Raw genomic sequence first — 20,290 nt, 5'->3', positions numbered from 1 at the left:
ATAATTTTTCTCAACTTAACCAAACTAATAAATATCAGATACATATAAACACACTTGTAGTGCGAAATATGAGAAGACCACAGCAAAAACGAATAAGCACAAACTTTTAAAGTATATTTATGGTTTAACATTTTGCAAAACGCATTGCTATGCGTTATGCAAAACTGTTGCTAAATTTTTTGTTTTTGTTTTTCATAATTCTTAAATCTTATTTAAATAGAAATCAAGTCTTTTGTCATATTAGAAAAATTCACAGTGTATTCAGTACGGCTACTGAAATTCAATACTCGTGGCAGAGATGAGCGTACAATTGCCTACATAAATACATATACATATATATAACTGTATATATATATTATATATTATGCGCATTGTACATATGTTCTATGTATATATGTATGTGTGTGTGTATCCTTAAGTAACAGTTTGTTGTACAATAAATATAAAGCTACAATACAACAACTTGTACAACTTTAAGGTCATGAATGTTTGTTTTTGTTGTTACAATATACTGACATATTATTGATTTGTATTTGTTATTTCTGTTTTTTTTCTATTTTCTATTTTTTATTATTGTTTTTTTTTTGTTATTTTTTATTATTATTTTTTTAATTTTTTTGTTATTTTTTATTATTTTTTTGTTGTTTCTTTTAATTTTATTAATTAATTTTTTTTTTTTAATTTCCGTTTTGTTGTTCTTCTATGAGTACTAACACATTATACATACATACTTAAGAGCTGTATGCTAGTTGCTTATGTGAATGTTCTTTGTATTGTGTTTGGGGGTTGGCTTCTGGGGCTTCTTGCTTACTGCTCCATTCACTGCAATCAATCATTATAATCAGCGAGAGTTAGAACGTGTCGCGAGTTATACATATACTTATATACTTTCATATGTGTTTGTCTGTTTGTATTATATGTATGTGTGTATTGGCGCGCTACTTAAATATGTGACTTAATAAGAAATAATAAAAATAATAATTTATAATATAATAATTAAAAAAAAAAATAAAAATTTTTTTATAATAAAAAATAATAATTTATAATAAATAAGTAAAAATAAAAAAAATTATAATTTATAAAAAAATTTAAAATTATAATTTATAATTTTTTAAGTAAAAATAAAAAAAAATATAATTTATAATAAATACTTAAAGAAAATTATAATATAAAATTAAAATAATAATTTTAATAAACAATTAAACAAAATATTTTTTTAATTCTAAAAATAAAAAAATAATAAAAATAAAAAATTTTATAATATAATAAAATATATTAAAATCAAAAAAAAAATAATAATAATAAATAATTAAAAATAAATAAAAAAAATTTATTAAAAATATATTTTTTCAAATATAATTATTAAAAAATTATAATAAAAAATTAAAAATATATTTTTTTTAAATCTAAAATCTAATAATTAAAAATAAAATATTTTATAATATAACAATTAAAAACAAAAAAAATGTATAATAAATAATTATAAATAAATGAAAAATATTTGTTAAAATATAATAAAAAAATTATAATTTATAATAAATAATTTAAAAATATTATAATAAAAAATTAAAAAAAAAAAATGTTTTTTAAATCTTATAATTGAAAATAAAAAAAAATTAAAGTCTAATCATTTTTTTATTATAATAAAAATAACGTATAAAAAATAAAAAAATGCAACATTAATGTTGCAGCGCGCTCTTTAACTAATACTTTGCTTGTCATTTATATAACTCGCTTTTAGTTTTGCCTAAACGCTGTCGCTGAAGTACTTTCTTTTTACAATAAATTTAAAATTTATGACAAATTCGTTTAATACTTGTTTTTGTTGTTGGTTTTTGTATTTTTTTTTTTATATATTTTTGAAAATTAAATGGCGCCTGCGCACAATTTTTAACAATTTTTTCCAATTTTTTTTTTCATTTTGTGGTTTGAGCACCGATTTTCATTTGGTTTTGAACAAGTTTTGCATGCCAATCTGTGCATTTTAAACGATAATAATACAATGTATATAAACTATGATGAATAACATTTTAAAGTAATTTTGTATTAAATAAGCTGTGTTGAACACTGTCTTACAGTTTGTTTGTGTTTTTTGTTTTTGTTTTTGTTTCTGTGTTTTTTTTTCAACTTCAGTACAGTACATATTTCGTTCTTTATCTCTCTCCTTTGATTGATCGCTTGATCGTGAATTCTCACTGGATTTGCTGAAATCTGCTACACCGTCTTCTAAGTTTTACATCATAATAATGCAAGTGTGTTTGTGTATTCACTTGGATGTGGAGTAGGATTTCTGTTTGTTCATAAGCAATATCATGCCGGCGTTCATGCCAACGCTGCCCCATTTCACGCACTCGGACATCTGTAATGCATGAAAATATGAAAAAAGTGTGATTAGTTTTTTTTATAGCTGTTGTTATTAAACTATTTTTATGTCTGTAAACATTATATGCACGCTACTGTACTAACCTGTCGTTTCCGCACATCCTGCTGACGACTGCCATAACGGCACCAATACACGAAATGCTTATTATTATTCCAGAGACTGTGTTTGGCCTTGCGCGCAAAGGACACCTGTGCGTGAGAGAGGGAAATAAAGCAAGTTAATAAGCAAATATTTAAATATATATTTTTTAAATATTTTATTTTTATTATTTTTTATAATATATTTTATTTAAATAAATTTTCTGTAATATTTTTTTTAATTTTTTTTTTAATTATTTTTTTTTTTTAATATTTTTTATTTAAATACATTTTTTGTAAATTTTTTTTTTTAATATTTTTTATAATTTTTTTTTTTATAATTTTATTAATATTTTTTTCATAATTTTTTTATAAGAAAATATATGACGAACCTGATTGCGTATGTCCTTCTCGTTGTGTGCTGATTTCTCCTTATCGGCGAAATTGTTAATACGCAGTTCCCAGCCTTGCGTCCAGATATCCTCCAGCGTGAGTTTCAGCATTTTGAATGTTCCATTCTCGCGTATTTTCACGGTGTAGATTTCAATGGTATCAGGTTTGGGTTTATTGTCTACAAGGAGAGAGAGAGAGAGAAAGTTAAATTTACTATTGTTGTTTAAATATTTGAAATGGCATTTGGAATATTTATGCGCTTGCAAGGTTTATAAATTTATTTCATCTGCGTATTATTCCATGGCAAGTGGCTTAAAAGTGCTGTTGTAAATCAAGTGCAAGTGTATTTTGCGCTTTAAACAATTTCTTTTCAAGTTCATTGTGCCATCACGACACTTCTAACTCTGTTATTTGACTAAATGTTACCATGTCTAATTAAAGCGAAAGCTGTTTAAATATATGTATAGCTGTTTATTTATTTATGTTGGCAGATTACTTTTAGCTTGTTATAAATTCACATAAAATCACGGTGTTATTATTTTAAATTGCTCATTTGAAATTGAAAAAAAAAAGTTTTCAATTTTTATTTTTAATTTTTAAAATTAATTTTTTATTTATTAAATAAATTTTATTAGTATATAATTTTTTTATTATTATATATAAATTTGAAAATTTCAAATATTAAAAAAATTTTTTTTTTTATAAAATTTTAATTTTTTTATATATTTATTTATTTTTTAATTTTATATTTTTTTGTTAATTTATATTTTTATTGAATTTTAGTTGATTTATTTTTTAATTTTTTTATTTAATTTAATTTATTTTTTTAATTTTATATTTTAATTTTTTTTAATATTTTTTAAATATTTTTTTATTTCTTTTTTAATATTTTTTATTTTTTTTTATTTATTTTTTTTAACATCTCTTATTTTTTTATTTATGTTAATCGTTTTTTGTTTACAAATTCAATAATCTATGTTGTCAATTGATTTTGTTAATAGTAAACAAGTCTTATCAATTATCAAGAAAAGCCAAGCTAAAAAAAGCCTTCAAATGCGCATTCCAACTACAAATTACAGCCGGCTCTAAAGTAAACAAATAAATCCTATATATTTCATTAACAATCAATTTAATCTCTTTACTGTTGAAAAATCAATTAGTTGAAATAACTGTGTCATACATACAAACATTTATACATATGTATGTATGTATATAAGTATGTAGCTGTAGTATTTTTGAGGTCTACGTGTTGTGTTGCCATGTGTCAAAATGTGTGTATTTTTAAAGTTTGGTGGAGTGTTTTTTAATTTTAAGGTTAGGAAATTTTAGCAAATTTTTTTCTAATTAGAATTCCTTTATACATGTGTTATAGTATTCGTCCACCAATCAATTGTCCCATAAATCCCACAAATATCGCAATAATAGTTCAATAAAATCTATGCCAACGACGTACAAGGTTAATAAATGAGGGTTCATCAGCGTAACTGTAATTTAGCGATCATAATTTATCAACTCCTCAGCATTGCTCGGTGCGACAATGAAAGCTCATTAATCAGTTAATTGATATACATTTATATATACATATAATATATCTAGTATGTATGCCGAGATTTTTAAAATTTCTAGTTTTCATTTCCTTTGTTTTTGTAATTTAATGTTAATACTTGGTAACAAAATTTCAATTTTTTTTTTTTAAACTTTCGATTGGAAATTCTCTCTATAAACTTTTTCATTCCAAACCTTTACTTTTTATAATCTTAATGTCACACCGCTCCCAACACTTCTTATCACATGCTGACACTATCATCTAGCCGTCAATAATATATTAACACAAAAGACTTCTAATTCTATTAGCAATTTTTGTCTGAAATTCGCAGCTGCTTCCTAATTGTCTGTTTTGTGGAAAATTTCATTCTTCCATTCTTGCCAGTTGATCGTGAGTTTTTCTTTGTGACTTACAATTCCTGCCCGCAATGTGATTAGTAATTTCACTTACTTATCAATTGTTGTAATTGCAAAAAGTCTAGTTGAAATGATAACTAAACGACGACAGAATGCAATAGGAAGAATAGAAGTGACTTTGTATGGGTGTTGTTTGCGCAAAACCACGAGTTTCAACATGCGCATTTTTTGTCTTAATCATTTAGCTAGAAATTTTCTATTTGTTGCACTCACTTGTGCAATTTTATTGTTACATACATATGTATTTATTGCTCTATTGAGGGAACGGCATATCTCTTGTCGTGTATAATTATAAGTTCGCTGATAAGCAGTCCAGAATTTATAATTTTAATGCAATATTTGCAGTTTAATTAACTTATTTGCTGTACTGTAGAAAAAAGCAATAGAGTTGGATATGTTATTTGTAGATATGTATGTACCATATAGATGTTTGAATATATAAAGTTATCTTCGTTCGTTCAAAGTGTTGTTTTTAAATAAATAAGATTCTTAGTTACTGTGCACTTGGAATACTAAGTAGCTCGATCGCTTCACTATCAATCTATAACTATAAATATTGTATTTACTAATTAATTGTAGATAAAAAAGCAATTTTTATAAGAAAAATTTGATAAATCACCTGAATTCTGAAGTATATGTACTTCACGATGAGGATATTTATGACCAAAAAAAGTATAATTTACATATATTTTTTTGTATGAGATATGTTATCGAAATATTTAGAAATCTGTCACATAATTAATTTAAAGTCTTACTTTTAACTAAAAATTTCGGTAAAAATACATTGTCTATAAGTTTTTTGTACAGTTCATATAATATTTTTCTTTTATTTATTTTTTTTTACAAAACAATAATAAAAATTGCAACGAAAATTTTACCTTTTTTTTAAGAATTTTTGTATGAAAGAAATATTTAGATATTTATTTTTCCACCAAAAAATTTAATAAATTATTATTCCACAATTTTTTACTTTTATGCCTTCAAGAATGTGTATTATCAGTCCACTTGTTGCTAAAAATTCTTAATTTTAGTGAATTGTTACGTTTTTGTTCCATTCTTTACTCTAAAATATGCTGCGCGCCAAAAAGTAGGCAACGTCATCATTTCAATATGTATACAAAATCAACACACCTCGTGGTGTAATTCTTGAGCGTGCCAAAAATTGTGTATAACGAAAATTCTTGCATAAAATGTAGCATACATTACAGCGCGGTGGCATAAAATGAGTTCTAAGGCAGTAAATTTCTAATTTTTTTATGAAAAAAATTTTGCTTATAATATTTTTTGAAGAAAAATCTAAAAGAATTTCTGTAAGTTTTTATTTTTTTTTTTAATTTATGCAAGTTTTTTTTTCAATATAATTTATACATTATATGCCCACACACGTATGCTTTAAAATGTAAAATATTGAAATTGTGTTATGCACTTGTAATAACGCCTGGGCCTACGGACGTGGCTAAGTGCAGTGCAAACATATCAAAGCGTTTAATGCTTTAAAATTAATTTACCGCTTATCGCATTTCACATATACAACAACAACAACTAAATGCCTAGCCTATCTATATTTTTATAGTAAATAAGACGACTTACTCAAGAGCTTAAAATTTGCGATAGATGTGAAGCACGCGACTCTCAGTTACATATATATACAAATAGACTGTGCAAATATATATAGAAATATACAGTTCTATATTTGTATATATGTTTGCAGTCAGAAGTAGTTCAGTGCATAATATACAAACATATGTATATAGAAATACACCTTCATCAAGTCAACCCCCAGGACCTACCCGATTCAAGAATTTCTTTTACCATTGAACCGAAGATGTTGCAATTAGTAAATGAAGCGCTAACAAGTAGCTGCACATACATACAAACATACATATTTATATATATATTTAAATATATTTACTTATTTGCTTACGTGCTACATGCTAAGAGCGCCCGCCAAGTGTGGTGAATTGTGGTTTTAAGAGCGTACACCGTGCTCTTCTCAACCGAGCGCCACAAACAAAGCCATGAAATAGAAAACATGTATAGCAAAAACAACTAAAAATCAAGCAATAAAAAATATAAATGTAAAGTAAAAACATAAAGCTTGTAAATCAGGCGCCACACACGGGACCAATGTGGGAAATCATGAAATGAACGAACGACCAACCGACCGAGCGGCACAAAAGCGCTTAAAAAACTGGCTCAAAAGCCAATGCGTTTTCCGCTTTGCATTTTTTGAATGCAAATCATCGTCTGCTAGTCGAACTCTGTGCATATCTAAGTACATTTGGAAATAGTTTGTAGTGAAACCGGACAAATTACGGCTCTTGCAGCCGAAGCATGCGTCGTGTCATTTGGAGGCCTACTTCGCACCCCTTTAATGCAATTACAGCGCAAACAGTTCCGTTAGCAATAATTATTGAGTGTTAAAACCGTTAGAATTTATACGTATAATATAGACCAGACCCGGGAGTTGTTAAAGAGTTCAAAAACTAGTTTTGGCGCCTTCTAACTTGTATTTCTCAAAGAAATTCTAATCCCACATTTGTTATTTTTGTTTCAAACATTTCATTAATTCTCTAATATATACGCTCTTTGCGCTCTTCATTTCGAATTTTGGCGTTTTCAAGCGATTTCTCACACTTTTTTTTGTGACTTTTGTCAACATTCCATATGCGAGTGAGTGTGAATTGTGAATTGTGCCTTGGCGCACGTCATTCGGCGCTTCGGTGTTTCTAGAAGATTCGTGTGGCCTGCTGCAGGTTTGCGCTTTCAGTTCATTCTACGCTTAAATACATACCGACGACGTGTGTGTTTATTTATTTATTACCAATTATGGTATGACACAGTGCACGCAAATGCTATGAGGTCTACTTTTTTATTTTATTTTTTATTTTTTTTTTCTTTTCTCTAGAGTAAATGTTTACACGAAAGCGTTTTATTTCAATAATTAAATTGAAATTGCTGCATTCTCTTTTGGTTTTTGCGTGAATTACTATTTTTTATTGTGCGCTTTTATTGCTTATTGGACAGGTGATTAGATTAGATTAGAGCCAAGTTGTTGTAGTAATTGTTTATTTTAAACAATTCAAATGACGCCTCAAGCAATGAACGGGTAGGAGGTTGTAATTATTCATTTATACCTCTATGAGTGATAATTGTTTTGTTAAATTCTTGAAATCCTGCATATTTATATTGGCTTATTTGCGCATAGTTGTTGTTTTGCTATTTTTCGAAATTTGATTCATATTTGATTACTATATGCGTTGGCAATAAGATTAAAGGTTAGTTATTAGTATTAGTATGATGGTACAAGCTATAAATAGGTATGAATCTCATATTTTAGTCTTGAGTAGCGACAGTGGCAATCGGTTAGTTATACCAAAAAAAGTGTTAAAAAAATTCGTACTCGAAATTTTTTTCGAATTCGAAACTAAAATTTTTTCGAAATCGAAATTCATTGTCTTGAGCGACATAATATTTAAAATAATAATTATTAAAAAATTTATTTAAATAATTCGAGCTCGAATTCGAAACTAAAATTTTTTCGAAATCGAAATTCATTGTCTTGAGCGACATAATATTTAAAACAATAATTATTAAAAAATTTATTTAAATAATTCGAGCTCGAAATTTTTTTCGTATTCGAAACTAAAATGTTTTTTCGAAATTGAAACTTATTATTGAAATAAAATATTAAATTTTAATATTTTCGAAATCGAATTGATTTTTCGAACTTTTTTTCGAAATTAAAATTAATTGTTAAAATTCTAAACTTTTAGCTGATTTACCTCAAAAAAAGTTTAGTAATAAAAATCAATTTCTAACTATGCATAAATTTCTTCACACAAAGTTAAATTTAAATATTATTTGCCTGCTTTAACTCTGCTCTACACGACTGTACTTGTGTGAATTTTCACTAGTAGCAACACCAATGGTGTGAAACTAAAAATAAATAGTAGGTAATAGGTTTTACTTTCATTGAAAAACAAAACCAACAAAAATCACTTGGTGTGCTTTAGAAAGTGTCTAATTATTAGCTTAACATTTTACTAATTGCTACTAGCTCGAATTACCGCCACGTTTTGCCATCGATTATGTAAATGCATTAACACTTTCCAATTTTTTTTCAGTATTTGCAATATAATTAATTCTAATCGCAAAAACAAAAAAAAACAATGACAATTTAAAAGCCACTTCGTAAAAAATCGTAAATTGTCTAAATTAAGCGTGTGCCTAGCCGTTGAAAATTGAAATTGACACACACAAAGTGCTGATATTTTTCGTGGCATTTCATTGACTCGACCTAACGGCTCGCGAAATGACGTACGCAGCGGTGTACATTAAGCAAATTAGCACAATTTGGTTGACAAGCTTTTTTTTTGCTTTTTTTGTGTCGGTATAGATATTCTTTTGTTGTAAAAAGCTTATAAAATATTTGAAAACTTTGATTTTTTTTAGTTTAAATATTTTTTAACTTTTTTTGTTTTAAAAGGGTACTTTTGACTTTGAAATTTGTAATAATATGTCTGTATGTTTGTATAAACATAAATAGCTGCACTAGGCCACGTTTTGCTTACATTTCTTTCGAATAATGCTCGTGATTTCTAGATAGCTAAAACAAATATTATCAGCCTCTCAAAGTATTTTTCACGCAAATAATTTTGTCACGTGCGCATTTATACATACATACAAATGTATTTGTTGTTTATGTGTAAATATATGTATGAATGAGGCATACATACATATATTATCTAATCAGATTTTGTAATCTATAATAAGTACATGGTACATATTTATAGCGAAAATCTAAGAACAGGCGTCATAGCATGAGTAAACAAAATTAGTACATAATTGTTAGAAAAATAATTAACTTTTTTTATTTTTATTTTTTTTTAATTAAAAAAAATTACAATCATTTAAATTTTTTGAAAATTTTTTTTTTTTGATTTTGTGAAATTATTTTTTTTTTTAATTTTTTTAATTTATTTTTTTTTTTTTAATTTATTTTTATTTTTTTTTTGATTTTTTGAAATTTTTTTTTTGGATTTTTTGAAATAATCTTTTTTTTAATTTTTTTTAAAACCTTTTTATATTTATTTTAAGAGAAATTTACTTTTTTTTTAGAAAGAAAGGCTTGCAACTGCACTTTGAATTAAATTTAATCTTTAGTATGTACATATGTATGTACATATGTATCACTTAAACACTGCATTCTACTTAAATTATCTTTTACTGTTTACAACACAAGCTTAGCAAGCCTTTTAAATACAGACACATATATACATATATGTAGACTATATTTATATGTGAACTGCTTGCTTGTACATTGGCCCTGCATTTAATCTGACCTAAAAATGTAGGAGCACACAAACATACACACCGAATGCTGTATACAACAACACAGCAAACAAACGAAGAGCCACACTTTTGAGCCGCCCAACGCCCCAAAACTGGCAACAAAGCTCTAACAATGTTATACTGTTGTTGTACAACAATAGCAAACGCACACATATACCCTTTATATACATACATATGTGTGTATGTATGCTTGTGTGTATATATATCTGTGTGCCTTGCAATTGTCCTTCGTCATATGCCATGTCGTTGGTTTACTCACCTTTAGCCGTTTTGCACAGGACAATGCCGAACCATGACGTCATCGGTGTTTCATTTTCATCCTGCGCTCTCATCGCTAACTGCAACGTCGCCTCCTCCTCTTCATCCTCATCCTCCTCATTGACATCACAATCGTACTCATCGACGCCACTGCCACCGCTGCCGCTGCTATTGCTACGCATCGTACGCTTATTGGTGGGTTTGGTCTGTTGATTGCTGCTGCGCACCTCCACAATGAAGCCACACTCAACGACGGCACAGAAAATGCGCTGCTCATCACGTTTGAACCATTTGGATTCGCGTAGCTTTTGCACTGCCACCGAGCTGCCGAAAGTCGCTGTTTTGCTGTGTAGATGGCCGAGCAGGCTCAAGCCACTGGCAGTGCTGGGCCCGGCGCTGGCACAGCCGCCGCCGCCGCCGCCACCACCTGCGCCCACACCACCGCCACCACCATGCGCTGCATGATTGGACTGATGGTTGTGACCCTGCAGTGGCCACCACTTGAGCGCGTTCACAAAGCTATGCGAGCGATTTATATTGGTCGCTGTTGCACTTGTCATTATAAGGCTTTTATTGTCGTTTTCGTTCTGCTTGCGTTCGCTACTATCGCTGTCACCCTGACTGGGACTGGCACTGGCACCTTGATGCGTTTGTTTTGTGGCGTATATGGCACTGATTCTGTGGTCAGTGCTGACTGTCGTGTGGCTGCCTAAGCGTAAACAACAATTTGCTGCACCCAATATTACGATTTGGATCGTCAAAATGCGCGTAAAATGCAAACAAAATTTGTTTTTTTTTTTTGTATTTTCTTTGCACTCTAATTTGCTTTTGTTGTTGTGTTGTGACTTTCACTATTTGTTTTTCTGTTGATGCTTTGCAATTAACTTTTGTTTTTACAACAAAAATTTGTTCACTAGAGTTTGTTTTTTTGTGGTTTTTGCTGTAGAAATTGCAGTTCGTTGCGTGTCTCACGCAGTTTTACTAACGTCTATTTGTTGTTTGGCTAACTTTTAGCAAAAAATTAGTTTGATTTCTAATTTTTGTTTTTGTATGACAAAAAACTCCATACACACTGAAATGCACTTTGGTTTTGTTTTTGTTTTACAGTGGGTTTGTTTAAATTTGTTATTAATATTTTCAAATTTTTTTAATGAAAATTTATTATTTTCTTATAAATCTCAAATTTATTTTATTTTTTCAAAAAATATTTTATGAAATTCTGCTTATTTCTCGTAAATTATCGCAATTTGAATCACTTTGTTGCGCTAAATTCAAATTCACTTCTGCTCTGCAAGAGACCTAAAAGGCGAATACCAGTCAGCAGCCGCTGCATGTGTTTATTTAAAGCCGGTTTGCGGTGCTCGCACGCTCGCTCGCTCACTCTCGGCGCGCTATTTGTTTCACTGTGTTTAACGACGTTGTCAAATTGGTTCTCTTATCAACAATGGCGCATGAGGTCCCCCACCAAACACTTGGCTCCACTGTGAACCTACAGCAATATTTATATATGTTTGTATATGTGTATATATATATTTACATATGTATTTGTATATACCTTTGAGTGTGGTGAATTTTTGATTTTATTAACCTTTTTTATGTCGTTGAAAACGTGCGAAAAGTCAAGAGAGCAAGAGAGCTTGAGTTAGCATTGTAGACGAAGAGCGGCAATTGCTTGTTGGTTGTAAATATATAGAAATAAATATATGTATATATATACAGACATACAAACACACCTAAATACATACATACAGACATATATACTTTTATACAGCCATACATACATACCCTCATACATATATACACCGTCAAGAAATGATTTCGTGCAATTTGTCGTCTACCAACACACATAATTCTTATTGTTTTTGTTATTGCAGACAAAGTGTTCATTATTTATTTTTCTTTATAATCTCTTTATTATCTTTTAATATCAGCACAACTCAGTCACTTGCTCATTAACTTTAGTTAATTTTTTTATATTTGGAGGAATTGACTTTTTGATGCGAATTAATGACATTTGCTTGACGTTCATTAAATTTTGACTGATGCACTTCAAATTACTGCATTAAATTAGTGTAAATACATTTTATATACACTGTAAGAAATTATTTTAATAATTGTATTGGGAACATACGAGTATTATATGTACAAGTGATCTTGACCTACCCGAAGAAGTGTCGGAACCTGACCTAACCCATTTCAAGCCGTCGTTATTGAAATTGTGTTTCTCGTGTGTGTCTAATAATTATTGGAAATAGAAATTTCTGTGCATGTTTGAGCAATAACTGCTGGAGGGTTTTTTTGCCGAGAATTATTAGCTATTAAAAGTTTATTTTCTCTCGTTGCAATTTTTATGCAATAACAACACGAGATAGCTTTATTTATTTTGCAAAACCAACGGAAAAGTATTGCTTTGTAAGTTGTTTGTTTACAAAAATCTCTCATTGGCTCTCTAAACTCTCACAGAACATTGCTAGTTTGACGTCATTACTTTTATGGAGCATTGTTGGTCTAACCTTAATTCCACTAAAGGTAGATCTGTATACTTTATATTTTATATATAGCTGTTCAAAGGCCAATAGTCATTCCGATTTTCAAAGTTCTAAGCGATTTCTGTAGTGATAAAACTGAAACTATTGATACAGTTTGAGAATATGATATCTAGATACTAGATTTCAGAGTTTCTAGAAAATGTTTTTGGTAAAGTCTGTATTTTCTCATTGAGAGATAAGGTTATTTATTCTCACTTGTTACCTTATAACCCAGAAAACCGTCTGTAAATGCTGGTAAACTCTAGAAACTTCTAGAGGATCGATTTTAACGACTTCGTCAGGAATTGTCAGATTTTTCCAGAATTCGTCTGAATTTGTGTACCTACTACTTTTAAAAATCACTCAGAGAAAGTAGCTTGTAAAGAGGAAGGCCATAACCAAATCTGAATTGTCGATAATTAATTTTCGATAGTTCAAAGGTAAATCCAGAACAATGTATGATTTTGATTTACTTATTAAATCTCTGTAAAAGTCAGAAAAATTAAAAATATACTCAGAGGTACTACTTTATAAAGGTTTTAGAATAGTTACTTCTAGAAAGTACTTTGTTTTTTTTTCACGATTTTTGTCCCTCTAACACTCTCCCGCAGTTTTCTCAGAGAGATTACTGCTTGGTGACTAATTGAATGGTTCTTACAACGAATAATAGAACATAAAATGTAATCTAAGTTATAGTTGAAAATCTCTCCGAGAGAATGGATCGTGACTTATGACATCATGAAAAGAAAGAAATCTTTGATTACATTTACTATGAATGTTTGACAGTTCGCTTCGTATGTGACGTGAGCGTATGTCTCTATCATTCTAGATATAGTGGAACTGTAGTTAACTGTATGAGAATTCCATACTTCAAGCTCTCATCAATAATATGAAATTCAAATTTACAGATGTACCCACGAAACAAACATAATAATCATTTATTTAATTTGCTTTTAATCACTTTTCTGCCTAAAAAAATGATAAAATTTCGTTTCCCATAAAAATGTAAAGTAATTTTTAAACTATTCTGATCAAATATTACATCCACATTGCACAACTCCATTTATATCGCATAATTATGCGTTTATTTTTGTGTCTATGTAAATTTCTCTTCTTATACAAATTAATAAACATTAAGGAAAAAATCAGTTTTATATTACCATAATTTGCTTTGCAACATTTTATAATATTCATTAGCTGCTATAAAAAGCACAGAAAAACTGTAAACAACTTGTGCTATAAATAGATCACAAATGTGTATTAGAATTTGATATGTGTGCTAAATATAAACGTCACATGAGCACTCTAACAATCAGGCACTCACCCACTTATATAATGCATAATTAATTTACATTAATGAATATACAACTAAACATACTATGTATGGAGACACGAGTTTATCTGCTAAACACTGGTAATAGCCTGTCGAAACTTAAATATGCTTGAGTTTTGTAAACAGTATCTTATTGAATGGCATCAAAAAAAAAAATGAAAAAAAAAAATCAAAATCAATACTTAAACAGCAGAGGCACTTTAATTAGCACATTTGTAATTGAATTTGTAATGGTATTTGAATATGAGAGTACAGTGGGGTCCTCAATGCAAGCGCGTATTTTATATTTGTATGTGGAGCTCTCGTGAACACGAGGAGATTTGTTAGATTTGTAGAAGAATAATACATCAAGTCATTAGTTAGTATATTAATTTAAAATTGTTACAATTATTGTTCCACGACTGTATTTTTTCCATTTAGTTGAACTTGCTTGCACATAAAAGTCTATTTGTATTTATGGATAAACATTTCATAATGCATGTCCACATCAGAGAACTGCAATTATTCCATTTTTTGAGTCATTTGTTGAGTAACACAAAAAATTGTATTAGTGCATATAAGTCAAAAATCATCAAACACTAAGATCCACTAAAACACATTTACGCACAGCACACAAAGCGAGAGCATAAATAATGAGTAAGTTTCTCTTCATATGTATCGTTGAAGTGCTCAATTGTCTCATGAGCCAATAATTCAGACAAGTCAAACCAAAATGAGCCATACCATCAAAAAAACACCAATAGTAAAGCTAATGAATTAGTGATACGAATATGATCAAAGTAAAACTGACGAAGGCTGTGCCGCCACTAGGCAAAAGTGCCCTGCGGGAAATGACTAACGATGTGTTTTGTTCTTTAATGTCGTGTATTACATTTAATGTTTTAAGTTAATTAATGACAGTAAAGTTAATACTTTTAGGTTCTAATATATTTCTTTTAATAGTAATATATTGAAAATAAAAAAGACGCACGAAAATGCATGTTCAATGAAATAATGAAACATGTAATGTGACAAAGTTCTCACTGGGTATCTTTACTTTCGTGCTCAGCTACGAAGTCACAATTCCACTCATGCCGATCAGTGTAGCGAGCTCATTCAAGTTTATTTTCATCGTGACCAATGAACAAGTGAGTAAAATCAAATTGTTACTATAAACTCGTTTGAGTCATAAATTGACGGCACATATAAGTGTAGAAATACAATGAGTTTTTTTTGGTTTGGTGGAAATGAGTCTTAGTGATTTTTGATATTAGAATTAGTACTCATTTACACAAATTTGTTTGGCTCATGAGTTAGTGTACTAATTTCATTATTACTCAATGCAGATCTCTGGTCCACATATCTACATGAATATAGTACGCACATACATACATAAATCAATGCACCATTAATATGGTTGTTCATTCATTAACTCATGGTATAGGATGTCGCAATAGGGCTTTCGCAATTATAATGACATATCTTTATGACAATAGTCGTGTTTGATTCACCACTTCTCTGCTTACTTGGTTTTAGTTTCGTTTATCACAAAATGAACAACAACTGAGTCATAAGCGAGTTTATATAGAAGACATCTCATTAAACTGGTATAACCACTAATCTAACTCTATTTGCTTGCGGCAGAAAGCATGCTCCAAAAAATGGTTTTCTGGTTTTCTGCAGAGTTGTCAAAAGCTTGATCAGATAAAAAACCGGATCAGTTCCGGTTACGTGGACTCGTCTGTCGTGGGAGTGGATTATTTGATTATGCTAGTCTAGACGATTTATGTTAGTTTTTTTGTTTACTGACAACCAAGTTTTACGAGTTTCTTAAAAATAATTTTATTTGCTTAAATTAATTCTTTAAGAAGTGCGATCAAACTTGTAGTGGAAAAAAATAACACACTAGATGAATTGTTATCCACATTTCGACACACCCTATAACTATTTAAAGTCAGCTCTAGTTGCATTAATCTTAATTTATCCGCACAAAAGCAGCTTCCAATATATAGATGAAATAAATATATAAAGCCATGATATGTACCCAACAAGCCATTTAATTTGCACTTAGTTTTGAACTTTAATTAAAGCTCAACAATTTTCGCTGAGTTCAAAGAGGTTATTAAAAATTCATAGGAGCTCAGACGTGAGTAGGCTCTAGTAGGAATAGTCTTGTGATATTTTGTGTGAATTCAAATTATAAGAGTTTTAAATATTATTCATATACATATATCATTTATTTCAAAGTTCTCAATATTTTATGATTCCAATACTTCAGATTTTGAGCAAATTTTAATAGAATTGAGATTTTGATATTAAAAAATTTCTTGAAACAATTGCAAAATAATTTCATTAATGATTCAATAAATAATTTACTGTTTTTGCTTAAGATCTGAAAAATATCCTCGAGATCTAGTTCAACAAGAAATCAATAAAAATTAATGATATTTGTTTGTTGTACATTTTGTGCTCAAACAAGTTTCTAAGCGGAAGCTTTACAACTGCCTTCAATAGTTATGCCTTTTATGATAACTGAGACAGGAGACAAGTGCTTGACTAACCTGTTGGTGGATTGTGGGTTCGAAATTCGATATCCAGCAACCGTTCGAAGTTTCTTTAAACTGGGAGGACACTCCATTTGGCGGGTAAAATAAAAAATTCCTTCAGAAGAAATAGAGAATGGAAGAGAAACTTGGTATATGAAAGGTGTCATTTATTGACAATATATGTATATATAAATATTTGTTGCGCCAATATGCACAGTCAATTCATAAACTAATATGTGATTTGCATAATAAGGTACAAATAAAATTACATATTTACATATATACGTCGACTTGGAGTTGCCTTGCGAAACTAGAGTGACCCACGCCCAACTTTGTTTTTCATACTGTAGTAGATTAAAGTACTACCTATTCAAACTGAACCCTGACAAACCCAATATACATATGTCCTGCATGACACTAACCACTTTATTGCATAGAAATTAACCCTACCCATCTAATACCTCTAATTCGGTACGATTACGTCGAAACAGCTTGTTTCCTGGGCCTACTGTCAGTTGAATTTTGTCGATGACAATTGACTCGTGTCTACCGGTTTCGTCAGGTTTTTGGGTAACCGTGAAAACAACAAAAATGTTTCACAGATTTAATTTGAATGTGTATTGATAATATCATATTTAAATACAACTTTTTATAGATGTTTCATAGACCTACTCTCTGTCTCTAAAATGGAGGGTTTTACAGAATTCGAAATAGATACTTCTTAATTATTTTTTTCATATATATTTTTTTTAATTCTCTCAGTACATATTATATCTGTATTTTCGCATTTAGCTTCTACCAATCCGTCTGAAATTTATGTTATTATGATTACAACAAAATTTTTGGCAGCAATTAAGGACATTTGCGGCAGGTGGCAGACATGTCTGGACAGTGACAGTGTGCTTATTACACTCATAGTAAATTTGATATAAAAATAATTGGCAAAATGTATGGATTGTTACATTACCAATACAATAGGCTTGCTTTTTATACCCAGTGCACAATACTGTTGATATAGTATTGGAATTTTTGCTTATTTTTTGTTTTTATTTCAAGGAGATAGAAAAATAAATAATATAGAATAAAATATATTATACAATAATATCCTTATAAATGTAGTGGTAATAATACAGATTTTTATTTGTGTCTCACATTAATATGGGTTAGTCATTATGTCGGTAAATCATCATAGTTCATTTTAGTTCTTTTTATAACCTGACCAGGGTATATTAAGTTTGTCACGAAGTTTGTAACACCCAGAAGGAAGCGTCGGAGGCCCTATAAAGTATATATATAAATGATCAGTATGTTGAACTGAGTCGATTTAGCCATGTCCGTCTGTCTGTCTGTCCGTCTGTATATATACGAACTAGTCCTTCAGTTTTTAAGATATCGTTTTGAAATTTTGCAAATGTTATTTTTTCTTCAAGAAGCTGCTCATTTGTCGGAACTGCCGATATCGGACCACTATATCATATAGCTGCCATACAAATTGAACGATCGGAATCAAGGGCTTGTATGGAAAATTTCCGCATTTTACTACATATCTTCACGAAATTTGGTGTGAGTTATTGTTCATAGAAATAATTAAAAATCCGAAAAAATTGTTCAGATCAGTTCACTATAACATATAGCTGCCATACAAACTGAACGATCGGAATCAATGGCTTGTATGGAAAATTTTCGCATTTGATGTGGTATCTTCACGAAATTTGACATGGATTACTGCTTAAGGTATTTTTATAATCTCCAAAGAAATTGTTCAGATCGGTTAACTATATAACCTTAATGTTTCTAGCAAACAACCCGGCTAAAAAGTATTAGTAAAATGTTTTCTATTTTTTTACTTACTTTTTCTTACGTCTTTAGATTTGCTTAAACACATACATAGTTACTCAAAGAAATGCACCTGTGAAGGGTATATTAGCTTCGGTACAGCCGAAGTTAACGTTTTTTCTTGTTTTTATTTTTTTTGAAAAGGCTAACCTTCTGTCATAAACAGCAAAGGAATGTAAAGATACGAGGTATGTATGTTCAAAAAATCATACAATCTTGCAACGGATAAAATAATCAATGAATATATTTATATCAACAATAAAAAATAACAAAAAAAAGAATTTAACAACTAAACTCTCCAAGCGAAATTTTAAAATTCCCGATATTTTTTGAACACACCTCCTTAATTTGTTTACTATTTAAGCAACTTAGAAAAAACTAACATACATATCTCTAAAACTAAGAACGACAAAGAGCCGATTATTACTTAAAAAAACCACGCGTTGGGTATAAAAATAACGCTAGAGCTGTCTACCACTAGGCAACACTCATACTCATTATGATTGGACATTTATATGCAACAATACAATTAATAATAATAATGCGACTTAAATGGTGGGTAGTTGTCAAATGGAGTAGTGCTCTACATTTGTTGACAGCCTATAAATGCTTGCATATCGATAGCTGCAGAGAGATCGAAATTGAAAATATTTAGATAAAAGTAATATACAAACTAAGCGCTATTGATTATACAAATATATGCGATACGAATTGCGACGTTCCGCAACGCACGTAACACATTTACAATTAGTATTACAGTTAGTAAGCAAGTAGCAGTAGCAAATAGTAATACGAATTCTTACATGAAGAACGATAAAGAGTTCAGTTCATGACCTTGAGTCAAATAATTTATGCAAATGCCGCGATTATTGACGAGATTGCAACGAAAAAAAAACTTTCCATTCAAAAGATTGACGTTTATGTGGTGAAATTTTGATTGACTTCAAGGGCGAACATACTAACACACAAGTAGACCTTAGATGAGTTATTGTGTACAAATTTAGGCGCTTACACTAGTACTACCTTTATATAGTATATAATACATACTGAGTCACAATTACTTATCTGCAAAACACATATTCTTTATCTGCACTTTCTTTCTGTGTTTAATAATTATAATTTCGCTTTACCTTGATGCCGTAGATAAGCCCGAGTGTGTTAAGTGAACTTAAGTAGGCTGACGCTCTTGCAGCCTTTGCCAGCAGGTGACGTAGTGCCGCACACCTATTTCACGTTCCGTTTAACGCTGTTGCTGATAAAAAAATACTGTAGAATTGTCATGAAAGTTCGCATTAATTTACTTACTTACCTACTTACACACAAACTTATATGTGGTCCAACAGTTTCTCGTACAAATATTGTCGAGATGATGCAGCTATCTGCGCTATTATATTTTTATATTATTTTTTCATGCAAATACCTTTACGGGTACGTCAGCAAAAGTTTATAAAGGCAATGAATAAATACAGTAGAATAATCTGTGTTACACACAGTCAGCGGTGTTTTTTTATGTACGCAAATGTAAGATCTAGAACACACAGTGAATCATAGTTTAAAGCGCAGAGTGCATTTTATAATGGATTTTATGGGTTTGAACTACATGAGGTCCACTTAAAAACTACTTAGAATTACTCTTTAAA

The 20,290-nt window shown here is 29.7% G+C and overlaps 2 protein-coding genes across 2 annotated transcripts in view; one reads left to right on the top strand and one right to left on the bottom strand.

The window, feature by feature from the left end:
• LOC105208827 (pre-mRNA-splicing factor ATP-dependent RNA helicase PRP16) overlaps positions 1–20,290 on the top strand; it is a 40,646-nt gene that overhangs the window by 3,892 nt on the left and 16,464 nt on the right. The window lies entirely within an intron of this gene.
• On the bottom strand, positions 1,832–11,748 carry LOC105208826 (uncharacterized). Its single transcript, XM_054232424.1, has 4 exons — positions 10,430–11,748; positions 2,853–3,031; positions 2,467–2,571; positions 1,832–2,359 (listed from the first exon to the last, which is right to left on the bottom strand). The coding sequence occupies exons 1-4, from the start codon at positions 10,986–10,988 to the stop codon at positions 2,267–2,269; spliced, it is 936 nt and encodes a 311-aa protein (XP_054088399.1). The 5' UTR covers positions 10,989–11,748; the 3' UTR covers positions 1,832–2,266.

Source organism: Zeugodacus cucurbitae, chromosome 5, assembly GCF_028554725.1.
Source record: "Zeugodacus cucurbitae isolate PBARC_wt_2022May chromosome 5, idZeuCucr1.2, whole genome shotgun sequence".
Taxonomy (NCBI): Eukaryota; Metazoa; Arthropoda; class Insecta; order Diptera; family Tephritidae; genus Zeugodacus; species Zeugodacus cucurbitae.
Note: the sequence above shows the minus strand (reverse complement) of the source record. Positions and strands in the feature narration are given on the sequence as shown.

Bases quoted from the DNA above. Each gene is read 5' to 3' on its own strand.
- LOC105208826 (XM_054232424.1), bottom strand. From the start codon at position 10,988: ATGACAAGTGCAACAGCGACCAATATAAATCGCTCGCATAGCTTTGTG. The intron at 2,572-2,852 runs GTTCGTCATATA...TCTCACGCACAG, and splicing joins AGAAGGACATACGCAATCAG to GTGTCCTTTGCGCGCAAGGC. The intron at 2,360-2,466 runs GTTAGTACAGTA...CATGCATTACAG, and splicing joins AGGATGTGCGGAAACGACAG to ATGTCCGAGTGCGTGAAATG.